Source organism: Balaenoptera borealis, assembly GCF_965194805.1.
Source record: "Balaenoptera borealis genome assembly, chromosome: 5".
Lineage (NCBI taxonomy): Eukaryota > Metazoa > Chordata > Mammalia > Artiodactyla > Balaenopteridae > Balaenoptera > Balaenoptera borealis.
This window is the reverse complement of record NC_138862.1, coordinates 130,840,069-130,852,205: the sequence shown is the minus strand read 5'-3', so window position 1 is coordinate 130,852,205 and position 12,137 is coordinate 130,840,069. Positions and strand designations below refer to the sequence as shown.

Here is a 12,137-nt window from a genome sequence, read left to right as displayed (position 1 = left end):
GCCTCTCCCCTTGCCCTCCAGCTCTGTCTTCCTCTGTCCTGGTCATTGCTGTCAGGGAGAGGGGCTGAGTTGTCTGGTTATTGCAGCCCACCAGCACTCCCCTACCTGGTCCTCCCTGCTTCGCAGGACCACAGGGAAGGGGAGGGCTTCTCTGAGAGCTTCGCCTTCCTCTCAGAAGCTGATCACCTGCTCGTCCTCCCGGCCACCTCCCCAGTCCCGTGCGTGGATGAGCGCAAAGGAAGGAGACAGACTAGTGTCTGATCCATGCTCCCTAGTAGCCTTTCCCCAATCGGGGGTCCAGTGCTCTTGCTGGGTAGGCAGAAAGCCATGCCCAGGCGCTAGGACAAGTGTCCCTGAGACTTCCTATCTAATCAGCCACGAGGTCCCTGACTCCAGGCTGCTCAGCTACTGCATTCAGTGTTACCTCCCATCGTGGGAGCGAGTGAGAATCCCCACACAGGCAGCAGGACCGGGTTGGGGGCTCCATCAGCCTCCCCCCTTCCTTCTTCATGGCTCCTCCATCTGGAAGACTGTCCCTGCCTTCCCAGGTACTGCCAACTCCTCACCGACCTTACTCTCCCAAACACCTCCCCACTGCAGCTCCCCTCCACCCAGTCAGCTCTCTGAAATCTGGCCTCTGTTCCCGTGCTCCAAGTGTTCAGTGACTTCCTTGGAGGATCTGCGCCGCTGGCCATGCCCTCCTGGAAGTCCTCTCCTCGCCTTGCATCCACCACCCTCTCCAGCCTGGCTGTCTCCCCACCCTCTGACCGCCACCTGATCCCTTCCCTTTCCCGTACACTAATTGTGGCATTCTTTGTGCTTATGTGTTATTTTCTTTGTCTACACTCTTTCTCCACTGCCACCAGCCACCATGGGACCTGGTGACCTCCAAAGGAAAGTGACCAAGAACAGCAAACTTATCAGCCTCTCGCGGTTGAATCCCTCCTCTCCCCTCACTTCCTAATCTAAGCCAGCTCAGAGGGCAGAAGCTGTCTCAGCCCTCCGCTGCTCATGGACCCTGTCCTGCTCCATCTTGCACCACAGTTGGTTGTGTGGTCCCCGTGCAGTTCACCTTTCATGCATGGAGCGCTCCCAGCATCTCCACATGGCAGCGCGAGGGCTCCTGAAAATATCCACCCGGTCACTCCGGGACTCACTTCACCATCAAACCGGAGGCCAGTGGAGAGCCCTGCCCCCTCCTGCCTTGCCTGAGTCAGGACCGTCTTCAGGCCCACACGGTATTCCCTCACATCCTCCCGGGGGACACCCCTTCACATCCCAGGGCCCTCACACATGCTCTTCCCCACACCGTTGTCCCCCAAACCTGGATAAGGCCTCCGTGTAACGTTCTGACTGCAGAGAAAGCTTTCCTGATGCCCTGGGGTGAGGCTGAGCTGCCTGGAAGTCTCTCTCCTGGCTCTGCATCTCCTCCAGGGAACTTAGCACCATAGTAATGAACTGGTTATGTGTAACGCCCGTCCGTCCTCCCTGCGGGCGCCACAGGGAAGGGTCCGCCTGCCTCCTTTCCTGCCATGTCCCAGGCCTGGCCGGCGTGCCTGGCCCAGGGCGTTCTTGGCAAAGGTGAGTTGACTGGCTGGGAAGACTTGAAATAAAGGTTTGGAGACCCCTGGGGACCAAGTTGGAGCCTGTGACCTCCTCTTCCCCTCACCCCTCCTTTGCCCCCTCTCACTCTCTCCTCCCTGCCTTTTGCCCACCTCAGTTTTCCTCTCAGCTTTCTTCCCATCCCCAATCTTAAGAAAACTAGCTCCAGCAAAGAAATATTCTATAAATATGCTTCATGAATATGCAATCACATTTTAGGTTTACTATATATTAAGAAACCCAGTGTTTACATTTCTCTGTCTCTTGAAAAGGCAAACCCCTTGGGGGCACTGTTTTGACGCTGGTGTGACCTGGCCCATTCCTCCCCGTGGCCCCGTGGCCCGCGACAGCTGGAGCAGGCCCCCATCTGACGTACATGGCAGAGCCGCGCTCCTGAGACGGCAGCTTCACGCCATCACCTTAGCAGCGGGAGCTGCCAGGTATTTGTAGTGTTAAAAAAAGTATTCCAGAGCTCAGCAGCCTAGTTAAGGAGACTGTTGTGAGGTGGAAGGGACAAGTCAGCTGGGACTAATGTGGGTGCCCCCATAGCCCTGAGTGTGGGGTGGGGGTCCCCCGAAGACCCTCCCACAGACCCCGCTGTGCTCACACCAGGTGAGCTCAGGCCTTCTCTCCTGGGAGCACACAGGCCCCCGGGGGCAGAGATGGGGCCCGTAGGCAGTCCTTGGAGGGAGTGTTGGGGTGCACTGATCCTGCTGGGCTGAGCCCTGACTGTGGCTCTGGCACCCCTGGGCCCAGCCCCCCATAGGCCTTGTAGTGCCCAAACACACCCAGCTGGCTGCCCGTGGCCCCTGTGGGGAGGTGGAGAACAAAGGTCAGTCCAGGCCAGCCTTGGGGACAGCTTGGCCGGGGGTCCTGCATGCCCAGCCCTGGGGAAGTCGGCTGAAGAGGCTGGTTCTGCCTTCAGGAGGGAAGGAAACAGGGCAGCGGGCAGAACCGGCAGGCATCCAGGCGGCGAGGGGAGCTCTGAGGGGCCAGGCAGCGACCCTGGAGCCCGGCCGTCGTCTGGGGTGCTTGAGCTCAGACCTTGGAGGCCTTGCTGTGTCCTTCCTGGAGCACTTCCTCCCATCTCCCGTGATGCCTGCTCTCCTCCAGCTCCCAACACCCAGCTCAGTGGCCACCTCCCTACTACAGCCCCCAGCACTCTGTCCTGGGACACCCCCGCTGCTCGCCCACTAGCTGCTTAGGCCACTGACACGCAGACCCTGGCTCAGCCGGGTCAACACACATTCTCTGCCAGGAGTTTAGGAGCATCTGTCGGGCACCTGAGCTGGGAGGCGGGTGTAGCCCGGGCTGAGGCAGTCCTTTCCCTGCTGTGTGAGCTGAGAGAGACTCCCCCAGCTCGGGCCCACCAGCCCTGGTGCCCCGACCCCTCAGGCCAGGGAAACCTCGGACCCCCTACGCATCCCTGTCTTGGTTTATGCTGGTGGGAGGGGCTTCCGTCCCCGCAAATGTGACCTGAGGCTGCGTCCTGCCCTGATGGCCTGACGGCCTGGGCTGCCTCTGTCGCCCCTGCACAGCCCCCATATACAGCGTCCAGCGAGCTGGGCCCTGGCAGGGCAGCCCCACGGGCCCGGGTTACCTGTTTTGATGATGGAGGTCTGCGGGTGGGCGCTCAGCATCCCCTTGTTGTAGAACTCACTCTTGTGGTACATGTTATTCTCAAACTGCCTCAGAGATTGAGGAGGTTTGAGCAGTTGCCAGTTCTTGTTGTCCGGGAAGTGGTCCTCGATGAACAGCGCAGGGTGGGTGAGGAAGTAGAATTCATTGTAGCTGGAGGGGGAAAGCAGGTCAGTAGTCATGTGGGGGAGCAGGCCTCGGCTGTGCAGAGGGGCGGGGGGACCCACAGGGGGTCTTTGGGGCCTTCTTTGGGCTAACATATCCTAGGGGAGAGGCACCATTTCCAACACCAACGTGGGCGCTGCAGATGCCCCCTCAGTGGCTGCTTCCATAAATAGGAGGTGAGATAGGATCTGAGGCCCCTTTTAAGAGAAGGCCACTGCCCAGGCAGGGCTGTGACCAGGTGGGGAATGGGCTGCCCCTGCTCTCAAAGCCAAAGAGATTTGAAGGGAGCAAAGCCATGACCCACAGACCAGGTGCCAGTGGAGTGGAGGGAGGGCAGGGAGGGAAAGCCTGGTGCACCAGCTCCGTCCGCATGGTGACCTGATGTGAGCAGCTGTGCAGGTGGGAGGCCCTGATGTGGTCCCTGGGGCTGCCTAGACGTGGCTCTCTGGAAGTCAGTGATGGGGATCAGGAGAAGAACGGGGGACTCATCCGACGTGGGCGAGCCTTCACTCGACCCGAGCTGATGCAGCAAAGCAGGGTGTGACTGAACGCGTCCTGCACGTACAGGCTCTGTGCACGCACTTGTATCTGCCCCGCGTGCAGGACCGTCAGGATTTTAACTGCACAAATGGGACAGCGCTCTCATTTTTCTGGATGAAAAGGCATCTGAGCTGCTGATGGACATCAAGATCCAGCACGAATGTCATGGCCTTAGCTTAAGGCCTGAGCCTGAGGACAGATGCGCTCCAGCCCCCGGTACCCAGGCCACCCTGCCCTGCTGTGGCCACAGGGAACCTTCACACCCCAGCACCCCCTCCCGCAAACCAGACCCCCTTTCTCAGAGGTGGGATTCAGCTGCATTCAGCCCAGAGAGCAGGAGGAGGAATCCCTGTGCCTGGGAGAAGCAGTAGGAGAGAATTCTGGCATCTGTAACACAGTCAGTGGCCAAAGGCCTGATGGGAACTTACGGACTATTGGAGAAGCTTCTCAGCCCGGCCTTTCCTTGCACTTGGCCTGTGGGCAAACACTGTGCTTTTAGCGCTTGGGTGGAGGGAGTGTTGGGGAGCCAGAGGGGGGATTTAGACAGTGGAGAGTGAGGTGACAGAAAGGTCTGGGCCCTTATCATTGGCCTAGAGCTAGCTCACTCCCTCCACCAGAGGAAGGGTGGGAGCGGCCAGCAGCACACGGAGGCCCCCCAGCTCTCTTTCCCCTTCCATCCAGCCTTCTCCACCTGCTGCCTCCTCCATCTCCACCCACCAGACACCCCGCAGAACCGAGGTACTTACAGGAAGGTGAATTTGGAGGTGGTGGAATCCACCAGGCCGCTGCCCCAGGTGCTGTCCACCAGGTGCCATCTCCCCTCCAGGAACACGGCGTTCCAGGCGTGGTCAAACTCCCCAGAGAAGCTCTGCCCCGGCTGGTAGCCAAAGCCCTTGGAGTAGCCAGGCACGGTCACGCACTGCACGCCAGCGATCCTGGGGCGGGACAGGGCTCTGAGAGGCGGCTCCTGCCGGGGCTGCGTCCAGCACCACAAGTCTGTCTGTCTGTGGCCCCAGGCCTTAGGCGCATTTGCTGTCCGGCAGTCCCTCCGGGCCTCTCCTTTTCCCTGCCTCTCGCCCAGTCACACACACACAGCCTTTTGTCTGCAGAGCCGGGGGACAGGGGGACACAGGGCTGGCTGGCCCCTCCGGCGCAGCCTGGCTGCAGTCCCCGCTGTCTGCTCCCCCTCCAGCCTCTACAGAGCACTTGGGGATGTCTCTCCCCAGAGCCTGCCTGAGGGCTCCGTCGGCAGCCGCAGGAGGACACTGGTGCAACAGTGAGGAGCGCCTGGCGGACATGGAAACCAGGGGCATGCCAGTGCTCTCGACTCTACACGTGTGGCTGGGGAGCTGGGTCGAGGTGACATGGGTGGGGCGTCAGGCAGGGTGCTGCACGCGAGGGTGCGGGAGAAAGCTGAGTCCACCTCCACCGCCACGTCCTGCTCACGGACACCTGGGCGGGGGCCCCTGGGGCAGGCCAGCCGGGGTCCCCGTCTTGACCTGGGGAGGACTGGCCCACTGCCAGGGCCACCACAGTGCATTAAGGCCATTTGCCGACTGATCGCCCCGGCCACGGTTTCAGAGTCCCCTGTAGCTGTTACTTTGGGAGTGGAAATGCTGAGCGGTGAGCCCGAGCTTTTATCAAGACCCCCTTGACAGTGTGTTCCCCCACTGCTCACAGCCAAGCTGGCCTGGACGGTGGGGCGATGGGTGCTGGTCACCTCTGGGGACCAAATGGCAAGCTCTAATCTGGGTGCCTGTAGCTGGAACCCTGAGGCCCAGACCTGGGCTGTGGGCAGCACCCCACGGCCATGGCAAGCACCCCGAGAGTCTTGCCATGGCCAGCTGGCCCTCTCCTTCAGCAGCCCTGCCCCCACATGGCAGCTTTTCTGGCGCAGGGGACCCCCGGAGCTAGCCCTTCTGGGGCCTCTGTGTGAGTTAGAACAAGGTGCTCCTTCTTCAGGACACTTTCCTTTCACTGTGGAAGGTTGGTGTAATCAACGCCCAAACCCGTGATATCCAGGATGTTGGTGACGGCCCATCGGATGGGGGTCAGCACGAGCTGCCCGCTGACTCTGCCCTCACCTTGCATGAACCGGGGCTGTGCTCCAGGTGTCGGCCCGGCCTGAATCAGGGAAGCGGCCTCGGGCAGCTGGGGTCCCTCCGGGAGCAGGTCTGCAGCCTCAGTTGCTCTGAACAAGAGGGCATGGAGCCTCAGGCTAATGGGGTGAAATGGCCATGCACACAGGATAGGAATGGGGAAATTTTCCGTATAAAAACGACCATTTAATTAACAATTAGTAGAATATTGGATTAAATACGACTTATCTCTATTTACATATCATTTGTTGAGAGACCTAGTGAGGCAAAATATGGAGCCTGCAAATTACCAGATTCCACCTTGCCATGGGGGCCGCGCATGTGCCCACGCGGCCTGAGCTCCCCTCTCCTGCCGGGGGCAAGCCTGCTCTGCTGAGGCTCCTTATGGGCTGGGAAGTTTTGCAGCCCCCCACCCTTCTGCCTGCCAAAAGGACGTCCAGGCTTCCCAGGCTGCCTAAGAAATCCCATGGGAACCGACCAGCTGGGCCCGTGGGGAGGATTTCGGGAGCACTTGGGGGGCAGGGGCAGAGAACAAGAGAAACCAGATTCCGATGGATGTCAGGATTCTGCTGGTAAAAGCCAGCACCGACTCCCTGGAGCAGAAGGGCCGCCCAGAGGCCCGAGGCCTGGGAGGGGTGGGCCCAGGACCCCAGGGGAGGGAAGTGCAGCAGGCATGCCTGGAGAGCCCCCTCCTCATTTAGCTGCAATGGGATGAGGCCCAGGGGGTTTGTTCTCAGCCTGTGTGACCTGACTGAGTTTACAGTCTTAGAGGAAACAGCGGGCAGAGGGGCGAGGCGAGGGTCACATGCCAGGCCAGAGGGGTGGGACTGAGCTACGTGTCATGGGGGCACCTTCCATAGGAGGTAGGGCTCCATATACTCAGAGAGTGGACGAGGAGAAGGAATGTTGTGAAAACGTTTAACGAGGTAGGAGATGCTCCTGACACGCTGTTAACTGACAAGAGCCTGTAAAACCCCACCATCAGCACAGGGCATGTGTGTGTGCGTGTGTGTGTGTGTGTGTGTGTGTGTGTGTGCGCGCGCGCGTGCGCATGCATGGAAAACAAGAGGTGGGGGAGGGCAGAGTCAGAGAGGCAGCACAAAAGTCATCTGGCCTCTTAGTGATGGGATTATGGGTGGTTTTAATTTTCTTCTTTAAGCTTCTCTTTATTTTTAAAATTTTCAATAATGATTATGCGTTACTTTTCGAATTGGAAAAAAATCCATAAATACTACTTGAAAATGACACATTTAGTGAGTTATTTTCCTTTCTTGCCCAGAATGTCGGTGCATATGATTTTCTAGGATGATGTGGAGGAGCGTGGAGTACTGGGACAGCAGTGTTTACACACGGGGCTGCTTTGCAGGAAGGGAGGGGAGCTGTGGGCCTCGGGAGGGTGTCTACTCCACTCTGAGCGGAGTCAAGGGGGGAAGGAGAGGTGCTGAGCGCCCATGCGGCCTCCAGGTGCTGTGAGAAAGATGGGGCTGGTGCTGATGTGGGCAGATGGCCAGCTCGAGCTCTGCCGGAGTGTCCTCCTGGGAGAAGCCGTGTCCCTGGGCGGAGGTATCCTCCCACCACGGGGGTGAAGTGGAGGTCAGAGTTGAGCACCAAGTACGGGAATAAGAATGAACACCCCGCCCCAAGCCTGGAAAGGGCCGGAGGAGGGAGAAGGGAGTGGCCAGCTGTCCTCCCAGAGGGCTCGGGGCTGGAGGGGGTGGTGACTGGGCTGAGCCGGGAGAGCGGGGCTCACCCCAGCGTGACCTTGCCAGGCTCACTGTGGGCAAAACGGAAGGTTGGCATTAAATGATCTCTACGGGTTGATTCTCTTCTGACAGGCTGAGGAGAAGCTGGGAGGGCCGTGGGGAATGCCTAGGGCAGAGTAAAGATGAAAAAACCCCCTCAGCTGTAAGCTTCTGCCATGCTTGACTATGATATGAGGATATTTTATTACCTGGCAGCAATGCGCTAGATGAACTGGACAGAGAAGTCATAATGTAAAGCATTATTGTTAATAATCCATAACTCTCATGCAAGGGTGTGGACCTAGTAATTCTAGCTGCTGGTTGCTAGACAGATGACCCGCCACCATCTCAGGTCATCAAAAGATCACCAACTGTATACACTCTGTGCAAAGCACTGTACCAGGTGCAGGCACCAGGGGATAATATCACATATCATATCATTTCAAAATGTAATAAATACTATAACATAATAAATTGTAATATTCTAAACATAAAGCTCACTGGCTACCCTAGATGTGCTCATAGTCGGAAGGGGGCAGATATGTGAACCGTCACGAAAATGCTAGTGATAAGCGTGGCCCTTTCAGGGAACCCAAAGGAGCAGGAATTTGCTGGAAAGTTCGGGGAGAGCACTGAAGAAGGGCAGAGGACGAGAAACGTTTCTGCCTCTCAAAGAACCCCAACCAGCCATCCTAGAGCCCCAAAGATCAGCCAAGGAGATGTATCTAATTAACCTCAGGCTGCGGAATCTTGGTTTTTACTTTTGACAGTTTTGAAAATCCCAGCGCCAGTGGTTTGACTGAGGAGGTGATGGATCCAGACTGTGACTGTCATTTTAAACAGAGACGAACCGGGCCTCGGCAGCAGGGTGGCTGAGTGGCCTGGGGTGGGCGGTGTACCCTGCACATATCAGCCCCTGACCATAGTGGGCTTCCTCAACTCTGACCACTTCTCCCAGGATGTCTGAGCCACACAGAAAAAAAGCGAGGGTGGGAAGGCTATAGGAGAGGCAGTGAAGCATGCTCTTTTTTCCCATCTTGATGAACACATTGTGATTTCTAATAGTAAAATTAGGAAACATGGTTTCGTTAACGTTAAGCCCAAGGGCCAGTTTAACTGGGCAAACATGTGAATTAGAATTTTTAGGGCCTTGCTGTTCCTGAAATGGTCCTCAAGAAGGTCATAGAAAACAAATTTATGGTTACCAAAGGGAAGGTGGGGGAGGGATAAATTGGGAGTTTGGGATTAAAATATACACACTACTATATATAAAACAGATAACCAACAAGGTCCTACTGTATAGCACAGGGAACTATACTCAATATCTTGAAATAACCAATAATGGAAGAGAATGTAAAAGAATATATATATATATATATATGTATGTATAACTGAATCGCTTTGCTGTACACCTGAAACTAACACAACATTGCAAATCAATGTTTTTCAATAAAAACTAAGAAAGGTATATTATATAAATCCAAAAAAAGGTAAATTTTAAACTGGCAAAAAATTGTGATTTCTACACTACAGCAGGACATGAATAACCATGATTTATGTTTCACAATTTATGTAGTTGATTTCTTGTAAATTTGTCGGTGTCTTTATATTTCTGCTATATGGTCCCCTTACCCTTTTCTTATACCACCACCCTTACAACAAGGTCAGTAACTGTAATCACGGTAATAATTTTCACTCCAAAGCCCCGTTTAGAGCCTTTTGAGGTTGACTTCAGCGGCCTCCTCTCTGACAAGTGAGGAGTTGGCAGTTCAGAGAGGGAGGCTGACTTGCCTGGGGACACTCAGTAGGCCAGGGGCCAAAGCAGCGCCGGGACTCATTTTTCCTGATGCACAGTTCAGGAGGCTCTGTAATTGCACCGGCCCTTTTGTACACCGAGATTTGTTTTAATCTATAAACTTCTGGGTGGTATACAGAGTGAAATTAAAGGCTGGTTTGCTATAGTGACGTAATTCATCTTCGTGAGCCCTCTCCTTTGGTGTGTCTATAAGGACGGGAGAGTTTAGATGCACCTTTCAGAGGCCGTATATGGTGAGGATAACTTAAGGTTATTTAATGCATCCGGCCTTCTGGGCCTTTGGAACCAAGTGATGTTCTGGGATGGTCTGGGGCATGATGCCACACAGCAGCACGCCACTGTGACAGCCGGAGGATGTGTGGAAAACGCACTGACATCTGATTGGTGGCAACCAGTCTCCTCAGCACCAAAGTCTCAAATGGGTAATAAGCTCCTGGCCTTATCAGAAGTCCCTGGAAAATCTGCTATAGCTGGTGGTGCTAGCGCGGTGATAACGGGGAGAGATTGCACTGGAGGCTGACTTAGTGGCAGAATTCTGGGGAATTAAGCTTGACCCTTGCAAGGAAGTGAAGCAAAATTCATGAAGGCTGTCGGGGAACGGAGGCAAAAGGAGAGACATCAATGCTGGACGAGAGAAAGTCAGAAAGAAACTGGTCCAGCAGTTACAAGCAACAGTGCTGACAAAAAAGGTATATTGGTTACTTGGGAAAGACAATGAAGAAATGAATGACGTTGCAAAAATATCTTAATTCCCCACCAAATTACTTTATTAAATCTGTCTTTAATGAGGCCATTGCAGGGAGGTGGAATGGACTGGCAGAAGTAATGACGGCCGTGTGGATACAACTCTTGCTAAGAGGCCACCTTGACAACTAAGCAGGGGCAAATCAGCAAGTGTGGATTACACGTCTTCAGTTATTAAGGAGTCCGCTAATGAATTTACCAAACCTTCAGCAGTTATTTTAAAGGGAAGGGGACTTAGGAAAGATGTATGGACGAGGTTACTGATCTTTAAAGCCAAAGTTAAAGGAATTCAGCGAACTGTGAGCTATTGTTAAATGTCCCAGGCAATGCAGAGAGTATTTCACACGGTAACTGCCAGGTTGGAACCTAACTTTAAATGATGCAAAACGCTGGGATGTGTTTTAATGATCAGCTTCAGGCCAGAATACGGCCGTTGTTAAGCATCTGGACCAGGCCCAAAGAGCTGACAGTTCCACTCAAGGCCAATGTCAATTTTCTGAGCCTATGTGAGTCTACGTGGGTCTGTAGGAAAGTTTTACAGAGCAAAGACACTCCAATACTATGGGAAGACAGGGAGGATTAAAAAACACAACAATCCCCAAGTCAGGTTAGCAAACTCCAAACTGCATGTTCTCATTTAGTCCTGCAGTCCTGCCAGTAGGCAATAAAGTCCCCAGTGTACAGATAAGAAAACTGAGGCTCCCAGAGGCTTAGTGCCTTCCAAAAGGAACAAAACTAAAAAGTGGTACATTAAGGACTGGAAATCAAGGACTGGTAAACTAACTGAGGCCTGGAAGTCTTTCTGCTATAAATCTGGTACTCCTTCCATACCATGCTAAGAAGGCTTCTACTGGATAAAGAAGGATATATTCTATGACTTAAAACCCTGAGTGTTTTCAAATTTGCAAATTAAGATGGAAATGCTGAAAGGTGCTAGGCACAAATAGAGCTGAACACAGATGGATGGCTATTCCATTATTTAAAAAGAGAAGAAGGTCCATTTCATACAAGTCTGCTAAGAATATCCTGTCATTTCCTGTCACTGAGGGCCTACTGTGTGTAGGATTCTGAGATGTGTATTCACAGGGAAAGCAGAAAGGGTTGGGGGAGGCATATGAAGACATATAAGACCTATAAGACCTATAAGAAGAAATGAGCACAGGCAAAGCCTACATGATAGAACAAAGTCCAGAAAGGAATATGACAAAATGTCAAGTGTTATCTCTAAGTGGTAGGATCCAGGGTAACTTAATTTTCTTCTTTTTGCTTCTATGCACTTTCTAAATCTATAGTTAAGTTTTATTTTTAATTTACAAAAGTTAGTAAAGAAAAGCCTAAGCAAGACCTGAGCTGGGGTACGGGTGTGCCGACGGCATCCCGGGAGGGGAGGTGGGGGCCGTCCTGCAGCGGCGCCCGGAGAGCATTAGGGAGAGGAGAGCAGAGAAGCCTGAGGAGCTGGAAGTGGGGGGAGGGGCAGAGCGGGCGAGGCCGGAAGGGAGGTGAGGCTGGAGTTGGGAGGACATTATGGGGCAGTGTAAGCCTTTAGTCTTGTTCAGGAACCCAGGGCCTGGGAGCCTGGGCAGGGGGCCGCTGAGGACCCCGGTTTCTGGAGAGGCCCAAAGGCATGTGGGGTGCCTGGGTCTGGGATGGGGTGGGAATGCGGGGGTTGGGAGATGGGTTGCACCTCTGCACCCTGACCCGCCGTGGTCCCCTCTGGGGCCGTGGTCTCAGGGGCGGGCCCTGGCGGTGGGGGAAGGGAAGAGCAGACGGTGAGCAGGGGGGTGGAGCGGC

General features: G+C 54.6%; 1 protein-coding gene across 6 annotated transcripts in view; it reads right to left on the bottom strand.

Moving 5' to 3' along the window:
- The window catches only part of KY (kyphoscoliosis peptidase), a 52,476-nt gene that overhangs the window by 4,338 nt on the left and 36,001 nt on the right, over nucleotides 1-12,137 (bottom strand). For all 6 annotated transcript variants that reach the window (XR_014244821.1, XM_082392698.1, XM_082392699.1 and 3 more), the window contains 2 exons: nucleotides 4,692-4,880; nucleotides 3,203-3,393 (listed from right to left, as the gene is read on the bottom strand). Coding sequence is in view for 5 of the 6 variants with exons in the window: in XM_082392698.1 (XP_082248824.1) it covers nucleotides 3,203-3,393; nucleotides 4,692-4,880 (380 nt within the window). In the remaining variant the exon portion in view is untranslated. The remainder of the gene's footprint in view (nucleotides 1-3,202; nucleotides 3,394-4,691; nucleotides 4,881-12,137) is intronic.